This window comes from Chrysochloris asiatica, unplaced genomic scaffold (assembly GCF_000296735.1).
Source record: "Chrysochloris asiatica unplaced genomic scaffold, ChrAsi1.0 scaffold00039, whole genome shotgun sequence".
Lineage (NCBI taxonomy): Eukaryota > Metazoa > Chordata > Mammalia > Afrosoricida > Chrysochloridae > Chrysochloris > Chrysochloris asiatica.
In genome coordinates, this window is record NW_006408557.1 from 22,208,445 (window position 1) to 22,228,658 (window position 20,214).

General features: G+C 47.0%; 1 protein-coding gene across 1 annotated transcript in view; it reads left to right on the plus strand.

Moving 5' to 3' along the window:
* The window catches only part of PSMF1 (proteasome (prosome, macropain) inhibitor subunit 1 (PI31)), a 67,147-nt gene extending 60,327 nt beyond the window's left edge, over positions 1 to 6,820 (plus strand). The window contains exons 5-7 of the mRNA XM_006860732.1: positions 5,118 to 5,171; positions 6,096 to 6,254; positions 6,769 to 6,820. Coding sequence (XP_006860794.1) covers positions 5,118 to 5,171; positions 6,096 to 6,254; positions 6,769 to 6,820 — 265 coding nt within the window. The remainder of the gene's footprint in view (positions 1 to 5,117; positions 5,172 to 6,095; positions 6,255 to 6,768) is intronic.
* Positions 6,821 to 20,214: the final 13,394 nt, after the last annotated feature.

Consider the following 20,214-nt stretch of genomic DNA (forward strand, 5'->3'; position numbering starts at 1 on the left):
GGCCTCTCTCAGAAGGCTGCCAGCAAGGTGGAGATATGTGTAAGAAGCTCAGCACATCTGTTGGAAACGTAGGGTGACAAATGCTTGTTCATGCAGACAGACTATATATCTGTGGAAGGACAGACAGGAATCTGGAGACACTGGTTTCCTGTGGTGAGAGACCTGGTGGGCTTGGGGACAAGGACGGCATTTGGCTGTTACAATCCCACAATCTCTTATCCAGGATTCTAGATTCAAGAGAACTTTAAAAAACCAAAGTTTTCTTAAGTATTACCTATTCATAAGATTTACATTTTAAAAATTAATCTTTTCAAAATTGTTCAAAAACATTTAGTGTACCCATGTTCAGTGCAGTCTTATTTATAGTAGCAAAAAGATGGAAACAGCCTTAAGTGCCCATCAATTGAAGAATGGATAAACAAGCTGGTACATACACACAATGCTACAGAGTAATGAATCCATGAAATGCCTTATGACTTGGCTGATCCTAGAGGGCCTTATGCTGAGTGAAATAAGTTAGTCACAAAAGGGCAGATATTGTATGAAACCACTGTTAGAGAAAGTCAAGAAAATGTTTACGCACAGAAGGAAAAAATATGTTAGTTACTAAGAATAGTGGTGGAGAGGGAGAGAAAAATCACTAACTAGCTAGTAGACCTATGTTAGCTTGTGTGAAGGGAAAGGCAGTGCACAATAAGGTGAGGTCAGCACAACGTGACCAAGGCAAAGGAAGACACTGAGAGGGATGCAAGAGTTAAAGGCAGCAATGGCAAAGACTGTTCCATACACAATCCTGCAATAATAATAATAGTCATCATTATAAAAACAGGTGTGGGATAGTGTATGAGAGTACATGAGCATAAATAGGTTAGTCAGAGGCTATTTCTACATGTGTATTTGTATTTGGTGTAAATATATCCAGGTATATAATACAGCATATATCCAGTATATAGAGGGCAAAATTATACAAACTTCTAAGCCACATACCTTGAGGGAATGATTCACTAGGCCGGGGAACCTAGAACTATAGTCTCATCAATTGGCAGAACATAATCTATAAAGACAATGTTTTCTACATTCTATTTGGTGAGTAGCAACTTGGGTCTTAAAAGCTTGTGAACATACTCTGTGAGACTCTTGAGGTATGCCATCACAACCAGGTAGGAATTAAGGAATGTTCCTATGAGGCTGGCTGGGGGAAGTGGCAAAGTCTACTTTGATTAAATTCTAACTCTGGCAGTTCAACTGACAGAAGTGTGTGAGGTACTCTAGAAAAATTGGCATCTGAACACTTACTTGTACCTAGGCATAGGTGGAATCCAGCTCTGCTTGCCAGAGTTATTCAGAGGTAAAGTCCGTCAGCTCATATTCTACAGCACTTGGAGTGCCTTCCAGATGCCCCACTGTCGTCACTTGCCTCCTATTCATTTCCCCCCAGCAGTAGCAGTGCACTTTGTCCTATTATAAAATAAATGCTAGTTCTTAATGAAAAAACAGTCGTAGGTTGCTAAAGGAATTTTATTCTGTAGTTCTAGCTTTATAATTTAGACTGCTTTGAAAACTAAATGTCAACAAATTGGGTTTTATTTTTTCTATTAGAAAAGTATAATAGGACTATTTTTTTACAAGGTATAAAAAAGTTAATCATATTTTTCAGTGAAATATAGAACCTCAAAAAAAAAAAAAAAAAAAAAAAAAACCAACAAGCTTGCGAAAAACCACCTAAGGTAGAATTATTGGTCTCTTCTCATCTGGAGCAAAGAGGAATGAGGAAGATTAAAGACTCAAGGAAGCATTTAGTCTAAGTGGATTCGCACACGAGCCACAGCCTCCACTGGCATGAGTCCAGAAGTAGATGATGCCCAACTATCACTACCAACCTTCTGATGGGGATCACAGCAGAAGGTCTTGAATAGAGTGGGAGGAAACGATAGAACAAAATTCAGAATCATAAAAAAGACCAGACTTACTGGTCTAACAAACTGATGAAATCCCAAGACTATGGACCTTAGACACCCTTCAAACCTGGAACTGGACTTACTCCCCAAATAAGCAGTTGTCTCATACAGGCGTCATGGTCTGACACTGTAGCATAGGCACTGGACTGCTAACAGCAAGGTCAGTGGTTCAGACCCACCTGCTGTTCCTTGGAAACCCTGTACAGGGTCACTATGAGTCAGAACCAACTCAATGGCACTTAACAACAACAACAGAAAGTGAACAATAACATGTGTGAGGAATAACATTCAACCCTACAAGACTAAAAGGACATCATTTGCCGCCAAACAAAGTTCAGAAAGCAGGACGGGGTAGGAGAATTGGGCAATGGAAACAGGGAGCCTAGGGAGGAAGTAGAAAGAGCGCTGTTAACTTGAGGGAATTGAACAAATGCCGTAAAACAAAATGTGTATAAATTGCTGAAAGGGAAAACTAATCTGCTTTTTAAACTTTAACCTATACCACACACACAATTTTTTTTTTTTTAAATCCCCCTAAATGATTTAGCATAGCAGGTGCTCAGTGTATCTCGGCTTCCATCATTGTGTTCCTTCAGGCCATTGCCGTCAGTATATCTGTTCATTTCCCGTACCTCATTTCCCCATCACCGCTGCCCTGTGAGTGTCACGATTCAGTTTGTCTTAAACTGAGGTTCAGAGGCTTAGTGACAGCTCCCTGCAGACCAGCTAGATAGACCAGAGTCCAGAGCCCATCTGACTCCAGTCCTGAGGCCATTCACCGGACCACCTCGGCCCCAGAATGGCATCAGCTGGCTTTGTGTGGCTCCAAGAAGTAAGCTGCTTTTATGTAAGGAAAGAGGGGAGCCAGTAGGAATAAATTGTGTATTATCAAGATCACCCTCAAATCCCTTAGAGGGGCCCCTGTGAGAGTTGGGGTACTTGTGCCCCAGGGTCTCAGCCTGGTAATATTCCCTAAAGAGTTACAATGGATCACTCTTGCCTTCAATTGGTCTCCAGGTGAGCTAATACAGCTTGCGTTCAGAGGGCATTACAGAAAGAACCCTGAGAGGTGTGAGGAACTGAGACTTGGCTGGGGAGGACTAGTTATTAAATGGGTTGTATGTGTGTACATACTGAGTGCACAGAATTGTGCATGTGTTGCGCTGCGGCTGTGCCACGTGTGACCCCAATGGATGTGCTCTGCCCATTTCCCTTATATACATCAATGAGGTGGGCTTCCCCCTCCTCCCCACTCTTCGGCCCTACAGAGAAAAATAGAAATGGCTCACATTTCAGGAACTGTCAAGGCTTTATTCTGGGCATTTTTAATGCCACTAGAAGCCCCATCTTGGCTGCTCTGTAATGGGAGTTCACAGAGGTGTAAGTCCACGTGACATGCGTGCTGCCCTCTGGTGGCTAGCTGGTCTATTCAATGAGGTAAACGGTTGGAGGAAACTTGGGATACCCCCTCCATGGACCATGGCTTGACAACCATGCCTTAAGTCACCAAAACATCTTTCCCATGGAAATTTAGCCATGTCTACCAAAACTGGAAAATCCTTTCCATCCAGTAGGTGGAACTGACTGAAGAGCATCTACGTTTGGATTCTTTCCCAGTTCTTTAATTAATGGCTTCTTACCTGGGTGCTCTGGTAGCATAGTGTTTACGAGTCGGGCTGTGAACCTCAAGGTCAGCAGTTTGAAACTACCAGCTGTTCCACGGGAGAAAGATGAGGCTTTCTGCTCCTGTAAAGATTTACAATGTGGGGTCGCTATAAGTTGGAACCAACTCCACAGCACATCACCACCACCACCTGGGAGCTTAGATTAGCTGCCATGTTCCAGGCTTTCCTGAGGTCTGCCAGGAATCTGCCTGTGCCCTAGAAGTGTCAGATCTGTATGGCTTACCTGGGTTCCAAGCAGATTGAAAAGCTTAAAAAGCACCTTTTAAAAAGAACAAAATCCTTTGGTTTTATTATAAACAAAATACACATCCTTTATGGGGTGGGGTAGTATAAATAAAAAGCTCCCCCCCACACACAAGAGTGGGTTTTCACTTTCAGTTTGCTTCTTTCTAGTTTGATTCACACAGTTGATTTCCTCGCCTATTGTCAGTCCCCTCTTCCCTACACTTAACACTAGAATGAAAGCATTTCCCACATCCTTTGTAAACACCTGACTGACATTGTTTCTGTTGTTCCCATGCAGTTTCTATGGGCAGGGCATGCATATCGTAATGTTCCTAGTATCCCCACCTATACCAATCCCAGCTTCCTAGATTAATGTCTTTGTGGTGCTATTGAACTTTGTATTCTTCCCTTAGGATGGATTCTGACATAAAATTATCTAAAGGTCTGTTGTACAGCTTTTAAAAAATAGATATAAACAACTATAATTTGATTGTTGTTGTTGAATGCCATCAAGTTATTTCTGACTTACAGCGACACTGTATAGGGTTTCTGAGGAGCGGCTGGTGAGCTTGAACCACTGACCTTGAGGTCCAATGCTTATCCCACAGCGCCACACAAGGACTTACATGATAGATGATATAAAATTACTCTCCAGAGAAAGCATGCACTCATTTTTGCTCTTAGCTCGTACATTCTCAGTGAGGGTGAAATTGGTTTGAGTGGGGAGGGGGCAGGGTGACAAAAAACCTAAAGATCATGGTTTGTGGTCTTCCAGTAGGATCCTGTGCATAAGCAGAGATCTGTGCTGCTAGTAAGATCCTTGTCCCCTATCTAACTTATGTGTACTTGATACATAGCCACACATTGTACAAGGGGGGCTTCAGAAAGTTTGTGAAAAAATAGAGTGAAAAGATAGTAAAATTTTTCCACAAACTTTTTGAAGCCCTCTTCATATATATATGTGTGTGTGTGTGTGTTTAATTGTTAGGTGCTGTCGAGATGGTTCCAAATCACAGTGAAATGTTGCCTGATCTTGCGCCATCCTCTTCTCACTTCATTGTCATAATAATATTACCATTGTTAACTCATGCCAAGGACCAATTTATCATAGTCCTTCTGCAGGGGTTTCTCTGTCCCCGAAACCTGGGAGTATATCTGTGGCCTCCCCACAGGTGTCAGACATAGACCCTGGGGAGCCCAGGCACCTGGCTGCTCTGGGACTTAACTAATTGTCCCTTGTTTGTTTCAGGCTTGATCCCCTGGGCCCATTTTCTGTTGGAGGAGAAGACCTGGACCCCTTTGGGTGAGTACTGCTGGGGAGACGATAGCACCATAGCATGCTCTCATGGCTTGTCAGCTCCAGCTCATCTTCTAATTTTAGAGCACTTCATCAGCCTTGCTTTGGGGTAAAGGAGGCAGGAGCTGAGCGGCTGAGCAATCCTTGCCACTTGTTCTGCTCTGAGTGTTTGGCAGGGCTGAGTTAGCCCAGCAGGTCACTCCTCCATCATTTCCTGGCCCAGTGGGCCCTGGTGGAAGGTGGCAGGCTACCATGAGGAGGGCTCCAGAGCTGTGGGCAGTTCAGAGCAATTCAGAGATGATCCCACTTGGTAAGATGAGTCTCTCCGCCCCGTTAGACTCTCTGTGGTTCTTGCTGTCCCCTCCATTGTGCATTGTCTTTTCGGAGTGACTCAAGACTAGACGTTAACCTCTGCTGACCAGTGAGCCTAACTTTTGTTGACTCAGCACAACTTGAACAGTGCCTTCAACATTTGGGGAGTGTCAGCGTATTCATCCTAGCTTGAGTACAGGGATTGGTCCGGCCCATGGAACTCCACAGGAGGAAAATGCCCTCAGGAGCCAGACTTGGGCAACTCATAGCCCATGAAGGAAACAGTGAAAACAGACAGACAAACCATAAAAACAAGCATCACTGACTGTCCCGTGCTATTATTAGTCATGCACTGGGTGCCTTGTGAGATTCTGCATCAGCCCTGGTGAGTTCTAGCCCCCTTGAGTCTAGATCATAGCAGGGTTCTAAACTCTGCAGACTTGAGGAGCCCTGCAGAGCCTTTCAGGAAAGAGTGCTCTTTGTCTTCCTGTTCCTGCTGACCTGGGCCATTTAGAGCTGACATCTCAGTCATTCCTAGTCTATTCTTACCTCCCTCACCTCTTCGTCAAGCACAGCCCCTTGCCACACCTGCTTAGCCATCTTTCCTTCTTGCCTCAGGCGTCGGAGAGGTGGCATGATTGTGGACCCCCTGAGATCCGGCTTCCCCAGAGCACTTATTGACCCATCCTCAGGCCTTCCAAACCGGCTTCCTCCAGGTGCTGTGCCCCCAGGAGCACGCTTTGACCCTTTTGGACCCATTGGAACCAGCCCGCCTGGGTAGGTATTCAGTCAGGGTGCTGACAAGTAGAAGGGGACAGCAGCCTTAGCTCAGTGTGGCTGAGAGGTGTTTGACACCAGGCAGAGTGGCTTCCTTCTTTGGTGCTCCCTCTACCCCCTCTGCCTGATGCCTTCCTGGAGCCCTCCAGAAGCTCCCCGTTCCTGGGAGCTGCCCTTCCCCCAGTTCCTCTCTCGGGAGGACTTGGAAGAGGAGCTAATACTGATTGCAACTTTAACGTGTGTCAGGAACTCATATCCTTATAGCCATGTTCTTGGGTAGATGTTACTGCCCACATTCTCCAGCTGCAGAAATGGAGGCCCTGAGATACTAAGTAAATGACTGAAGTTCCTATAGCTGACACATGGAGGAGATAGGACTCACATCCAGATGGCCTGGCCCCAGGAACCACGACATCATTCTGAAGGGCAGTAGCCCTCAGTTCAAGGCCACATCTGCTTGTGTGCCCCTGGCCCCTCCATCACACCAACTCAGCAGCCCATCTTTCCATTGCAGACCTAATCCAGACCATCTCCCCCCACCGGGCTACGATGACATGTACCTGTGAAGGCCTCAAGAATGTAACAGCCCAGCCCTCCCTCCATTCTCCTGGAGCTGCCACCGCTGGCCCCATCAGCAACCCTGTTCTTGTGGGCTGGAGGCAAGGGGCCCTGCCCATGTATTTGCAGGCCAGCTGGGATTGCCTCACCACCCCCTACCAGAGCCAAGGCACCTACTGCAGCGGTCCACCTGGCTGCGTATAGGTCCCAAGAAGTGTGTACCACCAGCTCCTCCCTCCTTCCAGGGGAGACTCCGGCAACATATTCCCTCAACCCGAAGCAGCTCTTTAAGAACAGAAGGCATTTTGGATGTTGTTATTAAGAACCAAATGTCAATACAGAAACCTTGTTGCCGGTCTCCCACTTTTCTTTTTGCTTGTAGTGCACATTCCTGCCATTTAGGAGGCCCTAGAATTTGAGTCTTTGTGGGGTTAAGCAGCTCTTCCTACCCAGGGCCCGTTCTTGCTTCTCCTGTGCCTTCCTTTCATGCACTGCTGCTGTTCTGGACATCACTGTGTGTAAAAGGAAACGAGGGACCGGAAACCCAGTGGCCCACAAGGATGCCTTCCGTGATGGTGGAAAAGACATTCTGATGAAGCCCATTCTGGGCCAGTCCTCTGGGTCTTTCTGGGCCTGAGAAGTAGCAGCCCAACAACACACCTGAAGGCTAATCTCATTTTTGCCACCAGCTTACTAAGCAAGTCCCTTTTCCTCACAGGGCCTGTTTGCAGCCAAATTTGAGGTGTATTTTTGCACCTGATGCATGTTTTCTATATCTGGCAACCCATAGGTACTGGTGCCAAAGGCAAGGAAGGTTCCGGGCTTTTGTGTGGCACTTCCCTACAGAGAACTATGCCTGTCACTGTGCCACTCGTTCTCCTCGAACTCAGATAAAAGCTGAGAATGGTGGGAACTGTAGGAGCAGTGAGGAAGCCCAGCCTCTAGAAGCCAGTGGTGGTGGAGCAAGACACAACCCGGGAAAGCAGGGCACCCCCAGAAAGCCCCTGTTCTGGAAGCCTGTGTCCAGGCCCACCTACCTGACCTAGGTGTTCTCAGATCCTTTGCAGCCCGAGGCCCGACAGACGTGGTCTGTGAGGAAGCCACGTGTGTGTGCTGGAGTGGAAAGCGCACCATAAAGTACAAGGCTAAGAGGCTAGAGACCAAGTACTAGTCACACTCAGCAACCATGGGTGGTGCGTCTGCTCATCTCTTGGCACCTAAGGTTCCTTCCCCCAAATTAGGGCATACTGTAGACAGGGAGCTGCCCCCTCTCCTCAGATGTCTTGCTTCTGTCTTATACTACCTATCTGCTCAGTCTGCAGGTGAGTTAGCAGGGAACTAAACTGACACACAGACCAGGGTCAGACCGATGGAGGCTGGGCCTGGGTGGGGAGGCTAACATGAGCTGGCTCCCTGAGTACTGCTGGCAGGCCAGCTCAAGCACTGATTTAGTACAGGACCCCAGAGACAGGGAGGGCTGACCAGCTTTAGAACATAAGTGCCTTGAAAGACCCAGAAATGAGGCAGAGCTAGTCATCAGTTAGCCTTCTTCCTCAGAAGCTCGCAAGTGGGGGGAATGTTCGCTTTTGTTTTGGAATTGGCCCATATCTGCAACCAGAAGGACCAGGGGAAATTTGCTCATAAAACCATTCTTGATTATAAAACAAGTGTTTAAAGGACCATCAGACAGAAGCAAGCAAGGGTCCTGATTTTCTAGTAGCAGAGGTCAAAACGAAAACCCCTTGTGTGGCCATATATATGCAATTCTGTGTTTTGAACAGATGATTTAGTAATTCATCTGCAGAATCAGCCATTTTCCTGGAACTAAATCCAGGAAGCTCTTTAAGGGGGGCGGGGTCTCCTTGCATCAAAGACATGGAGGTATAATGTCTTGGATGTGGTGGTGGGGAACAGTAAATGGGCCCTTTCGGAATCCTAGTCTAGCAGTTAGTGCTAATTTGTGTTTGGGTTGCCTTCCTTCTTCCAGCTGTGAAACCACCAAGCCGTACTCAGAATACTTCAGGATGTGTTTTGTGGAACCCAAAAGGTTGGAGGCTGTACAATAAACATCAGCATTAATAACCTGTTCCTCTTTAATTTTTAAATAATTTTATTGAGACATAATTCACACACCATAAAGTTGACCCCTCTAAAGTGCACACAATTCAGTGGGTTTTGTGTAGTCAGTGTTGTGCATCCATCCCTAAATCTAATTCCTGAACACTTTCATCACCCCAAAAAGAAACCCCATAACCATTAACAACACTCCCATTTCCCCCTTCCCTTAGCCCCTGGCAGCCACTAATCTACGTTTTACTTCTAAGGACTTGCCTATTCTGGACATCTCCCATAAAAGAAGCCACTTAATATGTTTTCAGGATTCATCCATGTTATATAGTATGTATCAGTACTTCTTCATTCCTCTTTATGGCTGAATAGTATTATTAACACATTTTGCTTATCCATTCATCAGTTGATAGACATATAGATTATTTCCATTTTTGACTTAATAATGCTGCTATGAAGAACTGCTGGGTGATAGTACTCGGGGATTACGGTGGCTCTGTGGGATAAGTACTAGACTTCAAACCACAAGGCACTTTGCAGGAGAAAGATGAGGCTTTCTGCTCCCACCAAGATTTGAGGCTATAAATGGGAACCGACTCTAGAGCACAACAACGTGATAACTCAGTGGTGAACTTGTGAAGAACTGTCAAACCCATTTGCAGAGCAGCTGCACTAGTTTACACTCCTTCCTGCCAGCAGTCTCTGAGAGTTACAGGGTCTCCACAGCCTTGCTAGTACTTGTTATTCTTGCTTATGGTTGCCTTGAGTGGGTATGAAGTACTGTCTGATTGTGCTTTTGTTGTCCTTTTTAAAAAAACAAAATTCTGATCTGGTCCAAACAAGGTAGATCCCAGGGGAGCAAATGATGGCTTTGATAATCAAATCCCCACCAGGGGCTAACCAGGTGGATTCGCTGCAGAGGAACTGGGCTTGGCTTTTGGAGCAGGCTCTTGGCGGACTGTGATACAGAATGGGCCCTATCTCTAGGAAAGTTCCCATGACTTTCCTCTGCAGGGGAAGTGGGATCCACAGGCATTCCCATTGTTTGGCTTTGAAATTTCTTTGCTCATCAAATGACTTTACAAGAAAAGGCCTGGTTCCATCATTGTCTTTCAGTGCTGAAGTACCATAGACCAGGTACCGTACTATTTCCAAGATACACACGTATCCCCACAGCCCAACCTTCACTTACTTTTCTCCGTCCCAGGTTTCAGAGCTAGCATTTACCCTTCAAGTCACAGACATCTGTCAGCCTTGATGGGGAAGTCATGAGTCTCATAAGACACCCTCTTCAGGTGTGTTTTGTGCTCAGAATGGAGTTTTTATTGTTAGATGGCATTAAGTCGACTCTGACTCACAGCGATCCTGTGTACAGCAGGGTGAAACACTACTCTGCCCTGTGCCAGCCTCGTTATCACAGTTTGAGTCCATTGTGTCAGTCCATTTCATTGAAGGGCTTCCTGTTTTTCACTGACCCTCTGCCAAACATGATACCCTTTGCCAAGGATTGTTGTTGTGATTAGGTGCCATCGAGTCGGTTCCGACTCATAGTGACCTTATGCACAGACCTTATGCACAGCAGAATGAAACACTGCCCGATCCTGGGCCATCCTATCATTGCCACACTTGAGCCCATTGATGCTGCCACTTTGCTAATCTATCTCACTGGAGGGAGGCGGGAGGGAATCTTCCTTTTTCGCTGACCCTCCACCCTACCAGACATGATATCCTTCTCCAGCAACTGGTCCCTCCTGACAATATATCTGAAGTATGAGAGATGAAGTTTGACCATCTTAGCCTCTAAGGAGCACTTTGGCTACACATCTTCCAACACAGATCTGTTGGTTCTTTTGGCAGCCCATGGCACTTTGAATATTCTCCTCCAACACCATAACTTAAATGCGTCAATTCTTCTACGGTCTTCCTTATTCACTGCCCAGCTTTCACATGCATATGAGATTATTGAAAATACTATGGCTTGGGTCAGGCGCACCTCAGTCCTCAAGCTGATTTCTTTGCTCTTCAACACTTTAAAAAGGTCTTGTGCAACAGATTTGCATAATGCAATACGTCGTTTGATTTCTTGACTGCTGCTTCCATGAGTGTTGATAGTTGATCTAAGAAGAATGAAGTCCTTGAAACTTCAGTCCTTTCTCCGTTGATACGAATGTTATTTATTGGTCCAATGGTGAGGATTTTTGTTTTCTTTACATTGAGATGGAATCCATACCGAAGGCTGTGCTCTTTGATCTTCATCAGTAAATATTTTAAGTCTTCACTGTCAGCAAGCAAGGTTGTATCATCTGCATATCGCAGGTTGTTAATGAGTCTTCTTCTAAGCCTGATGCCATGTTTTTCTTCATATAACCATCTTCTCAGATTATTTGCTCAGCATACAGGTTGAATAAGTATGATGAAAGAATACAACCTTGTCGTACACCTTTCTTAATTTTAAACCATTCATTGTTCCCATGTTCTGTTTGAACATCTGCCTCTTGGTCCAGGTACAGATTCCTCATGAGCACAATTAAATGTTCTGGAATACTCATACTTCACAATATTGTCCATAGGTTGTCATGATCCACACAATCGAAAGCCTTTGTGTAGTCAATAAAGCATACAATATTCTCTGCTTTCAGCCAAGATCCATCGGACATCAGTAATGATATCCCTCGTTCCACGGCCTCTTCTGGATCCGGCTTGAACCTCTGGAAGTGCTCTGTCAATGTATGCTTGTAGCTGTTTCTGTATTACTTTTAGTAAAACTTTACTCGTTTAGGATATCAAAGATATAGTCCCTCCCAATATGTCCAAAATACATGAGATGAAGTCTCGCCATCCTGGCTTCTAAGGAGCATTCTGGCTATACTTCTTCCAAGACAAATGTGTTTGTTCTTCTGGCAGTCCAAGGTATTCAATATTCTTCACCAGCACCATAATGTAAAGGCATGAATTCTTCCGTTTCCTTACTGTCCAGCTTGTATGTGCACGTGAAAATGTAGACTGCCTCTATTCCTGGATGGGTGGTCAGTACCTGCTGACCCTCAAGTAATTAGAAAAGGACCTACCTTCCTTCCTGTCCTCTCTACTAACGATGACATTCTGTTCCTGATCTATGCCCCTCAAGGAGGAAAATTAGAATCTTTGAAGCAGTTCCTGTAGAAACCATGGAGAGAAAAGCTTCCTCACACACATCACCCAGCTCTCCAGTCATAAAGCTTCCATGCGGCACTCTTAATATTGTGCACCAAAGGAGAGAGACTCAAAGGCAGGTTTCCAGACCCCTGCCACTTGTTTGTCCTTGCAGTATCCCAAGGCATACGCCATCACTTCATCTGTGCTTGGCCCCAAATCTGCCCTGGAAGGTAGGGCTGAGGTATCAGGCACTCAGTGGTGGTGGCAAGGCCCAAGTGACTAGGGACAAGTCTTGACATTACAAGGACCATCACTGACAAGTTTGGCATGGCTTTGAGGGCACTATGGAAAGCAGAAGGTTTAGTCCCTGTTTGGAGAAATGGTGCAGTCTAATAGAGGCTGGGTCCATCTGTGAAAGTGTCCAGATGAACTGCATGTGGTGTGTATGGTGAGAGGGGGAGGGGGCCCTGCGAAGGTGTTTGTTCAGCTGCAGTCATGATCCACATGACTATTGCAGCTATTTTAAACAAAAAGTCTAGAGATCAGCAAGATTACATCATTTCTAGGATCTGGGGGTCAGGGAATTCCAGAGCCTCACAAAACTGCCTAGACCTGTATCAGGAAATGTATGCCCCTCAGACTGTCACCTGGACCCCCATCAGCTCAGTTCCAGATTCAAGGCTCAGTTGAATGCATCTAATTGTTGGAACATTTATCGCCCCATGAGCCGTAACTGCATGGGAGAATCCCTGCTCCATTCAGGGGACACACTAGGAGGCTGGGCCTTCACGTGTCATATACAGATGGGTCCACAGCCGTGCATCCCCTGCTTGCCAGAGCCCAACCTTCTCTGAGATACTTGCTCAAATCACACATTCAGATTTCTTGGGCCCCAGCAAAGACCTGAATCCAAATCCGGAGGGGATAGCCTGCAAACCTGTTTGTATGAGCTCTTAGAGTGACTGATATATAATTCAACAAATTTGAGAATTAAAGGAAGAGGAAACTATCCGTGCTACTCAGACTGTAACAGCAGTGTCACCTGGGAGCTGGGGAGGAATGCACACTCTCAGGCTCTGCCACCTAACCCCTGGTGTCCATTCACTTGTTTTCAGGAGTACTCGTATACCCTTAAATATGTGTGTATCCTTGTAAAATAGCATTCCTATTTTCAAATCATTATGAGGTACTGGTCCCATTTTTTTACACCAGAAAACAGGTTTGGAAAGATAAGTCATTTGCTGGATGTGACATGGTATGTGACTCCCAGCCCACCGCTGGCCAGTGTGTGGACTTCATCTGCAAAATTAGTGTTAACCCCACCTGCAGGATTGTGCCTGGGACCAGCCAAATGTTTCTTCTTGATAGGTAGTTGGGGAGTAACAGTGGTTAAACACTCAGCTGCTGACCAGAAGGTCAATAGCCACTCTGGGAGAAGATGTGGCATTCTGCTTCCATCAAGATTACCACCTTAGAAGCCCTGTGCAAGTTTTACTTGGGCTTCTGGGGTCGCTATGAATCGACATTGACTTGGCAGCAATGGATTTAGGTTAGGTTTCTTTAGTTGGGGTGCAGTGGATGCTAGTTGTTACTGTTACTGGGGGTGGATGGGGGTCTCCAGGACAAGAGAGGAACCCTATGCCACCCCCACAATTCAGGAAACAAGTGTATGTATGGTGTGTTGGAATTTTTCCCTTCCTAATCTCATGTGCCTGGTATTCTAGGCTTCTCCCTTCCTGATCGCACGTATTGTAATACAAGGTAAGCACTGTTGGCAGTCAAGGTGCTGTACTTGTCCCTCTGTGGATGGAAGAACCACAATTGGAACCCGGACCCGCCTAATTCTAAAGCCAGTCCTCTTCCTACAGCCGCTGCACCCAGAAGTCACAGCCCTCCAAGTGGGGAGCCTAGGTTAGCCAAAACCACTGGGAAATTAGAAAGCCAAGTCAGGGCAAATGAAACAATGTTGCATATTCCTAGGTCGACCTGAGACTCAGTCTTGTTTGCAAAGTGTGCCTTCTGGTTCTGAGCACTTCCACCTACAGCCAGTGCCCAGAGCACCCAGGTGATGAGAAGCATGTGAAACCACCCAGCACAACCTCTGTTCCACAGGGGAAGAAACGGGCCTGGGGCCCCTCTGTGAGGTGAACTGAGAGACTTCACAGGACCCCATGGGTGGGCTTGGGCTCTGGGCTCTGGGCAGGGCTTTGTCACCTGGCCCCAAGTTATGCACACCTCACCGAGTATAGCAGGATGGGAGCCACTCTCTATTTACAGAAGAGCAGGTCCGGTGTAGCTGAGAATGCCCAAGGCCAGAGAAATTCCGACACCAAGACCAAGCCTTTCCCACTAAACTGAAAATCAGGACGATCCGTTCTTGCCACTTTTTCTCACCTTAGCTATGGTGCATGTCAAGAGGAAGGTGCCTGGCAGGTTCAGTACCCTGGTCAGCGCACACCCTCCATGGTACTACCAAAGGCAGCTTTCAAACTGATGGTATCCGCAGCTATCCAATCCAGGGTGGCCCTCTCTTGGGGGCAGGCATCTCAGGGACCTGGACCTGGATAATCTGCCTCCCAAACAGAGTTCTGCCCTCTTCCTATCCTTCCTCCAGATTGAAATCAGAGCAGCACAGTTCCATCTTATAGGCATTTCCGTTTCCAGAGCATAAATTCAAGTGAAAAGTATATGAAGAGGAGAGGATGGTCAAGAGCCTTGAACCATGGCAACCCTGTCTGCCTTTGGGTTTCCCTATCTTCCAAATGGGGGAAGGGTGGACTGGATTCTCTCCAAGAGCCTACCCGGCTGTGAGGTTCTATGATTCTCAGTGGGCCATGAACCTGGCTGAGTTTAATACAACCCTGTCTGCCCTCCTCTTCCTAATTTACATTGAATCCACAGGCCTTAAAGATGCATCCACAACATGCCCTGACTGGCCTGCTTGTCATGCTTTAAAATTTGAAGCCTGTGACCTTGGGCACATTGCTTAACTTACTTCCATATCCTCTGTAAACGGGTCATTATGATAGTACACACTTGGCAAGTTTTTTGTGAGGTTGAAATGAGCTAGGAGATGTAAAACAGAAGAGTGCCTGGCACAGAGCAAACACTGGATTGTCTTGTTTATAAATGTGGTGATCTAATTAGATGAACAGTTCATTGAAATGTTTAAAGCTGAAGTGGTTTCTTTTTATCAGCAGAGCTCGGTCAAATCCATAAAACATTTAGGTCCTTACTGATCACTGACACACTTTGATTGTTCTAACTCAGTCCGGTTCAGTTTATAACTTTCCAACCCATATCCAGTTTCAAGTACAAGACATCTCTAGTTTTTGGAGGAGAAAAGTGAAGTCTCTAGACCAGCCATGGTTACGGGGGTGGTGGGGAGAAAGGTAGTCTTACTCTAACTCATACTGGTTTTTGTTTTTGTTTGTTCTGGAGTCTCCAATAGACAGCATGCATAATTTAATTTTCTTAGGACGGTGAGAACTTCGTCCTGGGTCCCCAGAAAGGAGGGACTCTGTCCAGTCAACCAGACGTTCTTCTTGAGGAAATGTGCTGGGTTATACAGCCACCCATGCTAGCCCACAGACCCCAACAAGTCCTCCCATCCCTATATCAGCACTTTGAGACCCCAGAACACTGGGGTCCTCCATCTAACTCCAAGGGCCTCAGAGCTGGGCAGGGATGTAGGACTGCTCTTCTTCCTCCCCAATCTCCAACACCACCGTCCCTTGAAGCAACATGGACTGCTGCTACCTTCAGAAATAGACTTTGTCTCCATGCTCACAAATGTCCCTGCTCCAGAATCCTCTCATTACACTTCCATCTGCTCAGTGCTGTATTTCCAAAGTCTAGCATAGTACCTGGCACAAAACCGGAACCCAAATCTTTGTTCAAAGAATGAATGATGGGCAACACTCAAGTGGACTACAAACAGGCCTGTAGCTCAGCAGCCTCCAGCTGGGAGGCAGGGACCAGTCCCCTTCTTGAAGGCACCCCCATCTCCTCTGAGTGACTTGTCATAGACCCTCTTCCCTTGTCCTTTCCTAGTACTGGGTGGAGGTGAATGGCAGAAGGGCTTGTTCTGCCTAGACTTATTAAGCCCTGGACAAGGGGCATAGGGTATGTCTGGCCCCCAGCAGGTGGCATCTTATTGGACATTCATGGCCCTCAGCTTTGGCCTCAATCACAATTCTGAGGCAGGCGGATAATCTCATTCAACATTCTCTTATCCACCTAAGAGTTCAGACATCCAGCTGCTCTTGAAAAACGGGAGCTCTGGCAGCCCCGAGCTTCTCTACCACTGGGTAACAGCCAGCTAGAGTGAAGCATGTGCCCTTTAATCCTGCCTCTGCTGTCAGCCACCTGCTCCATCCATTAGCATCACCTACAGAGCCCTGCAGGCATTTGCTTTGGAGCCTCTGCTTTCATCTTTGGTGAGGAAGGTAGGGACATACAGTAGGAAAGTCAGATGGCTGGCAGGTGAGTCAGCAGCAGTAACAGCTCACCTGTGGATGTCCAAACCCCAGGAGTGGCTTCAGTGAAGGGAGATGAGAACACAGAGGAATCGAAGAGCAGGTAGGAGAAGGCTAAGGGGAGGGAAGGAAGAAGAAATGGGCAAGGAGAGAGGTGGACTTTTCAGAAGGCCCTTGGCCCCAAATGGTGCCAGTCCAGACGCCCTGATACCTGGGATGAGGTTGGCTTGACAGCCGCCTTATCCCTTGTCGTCTCTGCTCCCCAAGGACCAGCTTTCCTACCAGAAGATCCTTCCACTCACTAACCTTCACCTGGCCCTGGAGAGCAACATTCATCACCTGGACCTTGGCAGCTCAGTGGCCCCGGAGAGACAAGCTAGGTAGATGGATGTCATGTCCTCTGCCTGTAGCTGGAGCCCTGAGAGGAAGGCTGGGGTGCTGGAAACCACAGCCCCAGACTGGCCTTCCCAGGGCCAGCATCACCCTTATAAAGCACCTGACATCTGAAGATGCTTCCTACCCATGTGTCTAAAAGCAAAGGCAACAGCAAACATCTTACAGCAAGGAGAACACTCACAGGATACCCACAGTGACCCTATGCGTTAATACTGTGGTTGTCCCCATTCCAATGTTCAGTACACTTGACCAACTCACAGACCAGCCTCCTGCCCCCACTCCAAAACACACCAGGCTGTTTCATGCCTCTGAGCTGGTTCATTTTGTCCTTCCCCATTCTCACCCACATCACCCCTTCCAGAAGTCTCCTGTGCACACACACCCCTGCAGCCCACTGCACATCACCCATCACACAGCAATTGCCCCAGGCAGTCTATGAGCATCCCAGGACAAGGTGTGTGCTTCCCTACAGTGCCTAGTACAGGGCTGAATGCAGAGGTGGTGTGGACAAACAAGGGAAGGAATGAATGAGAAGAGCTAATATTCACTGTGTAATTAACATGTGCCAGGCAAGCGCTTTACAGGCATCATCTCACTATGCCTCCCCAATAGCCTATAGGTTAGGCATTGCTTTCAGACTCCTATTTTACAGGTAAGGAGACAGTCTCAGGAGTGTTCCACAACCAGTAAGCAGCAAGCAACCAGACTCCTCTGGAGACGATGCCTGACACTCTGATCTAATGGAGATCTTCAGTGGATTTTTCTGAAGTCTGAACAGGGTGATGGTGCAGCAGTTGGCCCAGTGAGTAGTGACATCATTCAGGTGTCTGGCACCTGCCCATCTACTCCTGGACAACTGACCCAGAAAGAGTAATGGCCCAGGAAGAGGGTGGTTGGACTACAGACAAGAAGATATAGCAAGGTCAGACTTGCTACTTTCTTAAGCCAGGTTTTGACCTTTACAACACTGGCTCTCCCCAAAGAGGCGTTGGAAACTCGGGCAGCCATTTGGCCAAATCCTACACAACTCTACTATGCTCCATCCCTAAAGATAACCAACACCTGAATGGTGAACGCTAGCATACCTCCACTGATGAGGAGCTCTCTACCACTCCATTCTGGATCAGATCACAAGCTACTTCCCTTAGCTGGGGGACATTAGGGAGGCCACATTCTCCAGAAGAAATTAACAGGCCCAGCTGGATGACATCTTTCTTGACTTTGTGAGTGTCAGAGTGTCAGTGACATCCCATAGCCCTTCCTGACAAACTCTAAGTTTATCCTCACCTCTTGTGGTGTCGTCATGCCTCTCTTCCTCCTCCTCCTATCCCACCAAGCTTCTCCAGACACATAGGCCTTCAGTTTGGAAAGTCTCCTACTATGTTCCTGACTCCCTCAGCCCAAGGACAAGGCAGAGCAGAAAGCCTCCTTGATTTTGCTCTGGAAAACTAGAGAGGTAGAGCGGTTATTCCAAAATCCCACAGACAAGGGGTGGCCAGCAGGGCCTGGCTCACGTGGTTCCAGCCTGAGACCACATAGGCCCCTCCCTCCCCAAACATTAGGTGAAAACGCTCCCAGCTCCCTGCACCAGGGAAGTGGGAAGGACACAGCCAAGCCTGATAAGGGAAACTTGACTGATGGCTGCCAGGTTAGCATCCTGGGAAGTACAAGACCTATGCTTCCAGAGAAAGAGAATATGGTATCAATCCAGAGGCTGCCCTGGCTTGGAACTGCTTCAGAAGAGTGTGTGTCCTTGGCTTCTGTGCTAGGTCAGATGAGAGAGAAAAGGAGAGTGTGTGAAAATGAGTATGTGGGTACCTGTGTGTGCTTCTGTGCCTGTATAGGCAGCGGGGAGGACATTTAAAGAGAAAAGCCCAGAGAAAGGAATGTCCAATCCCAAGAAAGGGGGGAGCAATAATGGTACACTCTCAGGCAGCAGGCATTTGGGGTTTGAGACTCTCTTAGGATGCCTAGGCTAAGTAAGCAGGTTAATGATGGGTAGTGAGATTTCAAAAGTCCCGGTCTAGGCACTTCTATGGGCAAGATTCAGGCTAACATACCTAACAGGCTCCCGAACACTCAGCAAATGTCTGTTGGGATTAGCTTGGCTAACTTGACTGGGTTCAGACAAGGCTGGGTAAGAGGGGTCTTCCTCTATCAGGGGCACCCCTTTACCTCCTTCACATAAAGTGGAACCAAGGCAAATGGGTTCCAAGACCCAAATGCAAAGCCCAACAACAAATAAGCTCCTTCAACATTTCTAGCCTCTCATCTTACATGATTGATTCTCAACCTCTAGAAGGGGTTCCAGGAGATGGGGTAGGAATGGTGGGTCTGCAAGGCCCCTCCAGTCCTGCTGTAGGCACTGGACAGCTTTATTGGTTAAATTCACTCATTCACTCAATGTCTATAATGGATCAAATATTGTTCTAGCCATTGGGGGTGCCGTATGAACAAGTTAGGCCTAAATACCAGTGTTTATGGAGCTTGCGAGCTAGTGTGGAGTAGATGGGAGAGACAAAATAATTACAAGACACAGCTGCTGTGTGGTGACAAGCACTGGAGAAAAATAAAGCAGAAGAAGAGGGAGTTTGGGTGGGCGGGTGCTTTAAATAGGGTGGTCAGTAAAAGCTTCAGTGAAGCAATATTTGAAAATAGACCCTAAGGAGATGAAGGAATGGACCTTTCAGACATTGAGGGGCAGTGTCTTCCAGACAGCGGGGACAGTAAGTGTGAAGGTACCTGGTGTGAGGGTGCCTGGCACAATTCAGGGGAAACAAAGAGGCCAGGTTTTCAGGAGCCTGAAATTCAAGCAATTTAAGAATAAATCAAAATTACAAATAGAAAATTCCATTTAGGACCTTGAGCAAATCAAGGACTTAGACACTTAGACTTCACTAGCTCTGTGGTGCATCCACCTCCAGCCCTGGTGAGGGCTGTGGCTTTTGTTTGCAGAGGGGGCCACGGGAGAGTTTTGAGCAGGGCATGACATGACCCAATTACCCTTTAATAGGCTTCCTCTGGCTGCCAAGTGGAGGATAAACTGGAAGGGGCAAGGCGTTCCAGAGAGAAGGTCAGGCTGCCACTGACTAGCCTGGACCAGATAGGGTGCTAAGGAGTGAACAGTGGTCCCGTTGTGAAGGTAGAATTTGAACCTACATCATCTGTTAATGGATTCAGATGTGAGGTGTGAGAGAAGGCAGGCAGGTGGGCCCCAAAGTTTTAGGTCGAATTAAATTATCTCCAAGTGAGATGGGGAAAGAGTGAGGATGGTTACTGAACCTCAACCCATGCACGTCTCTGTTTTACCTCTCATCTGCACCACC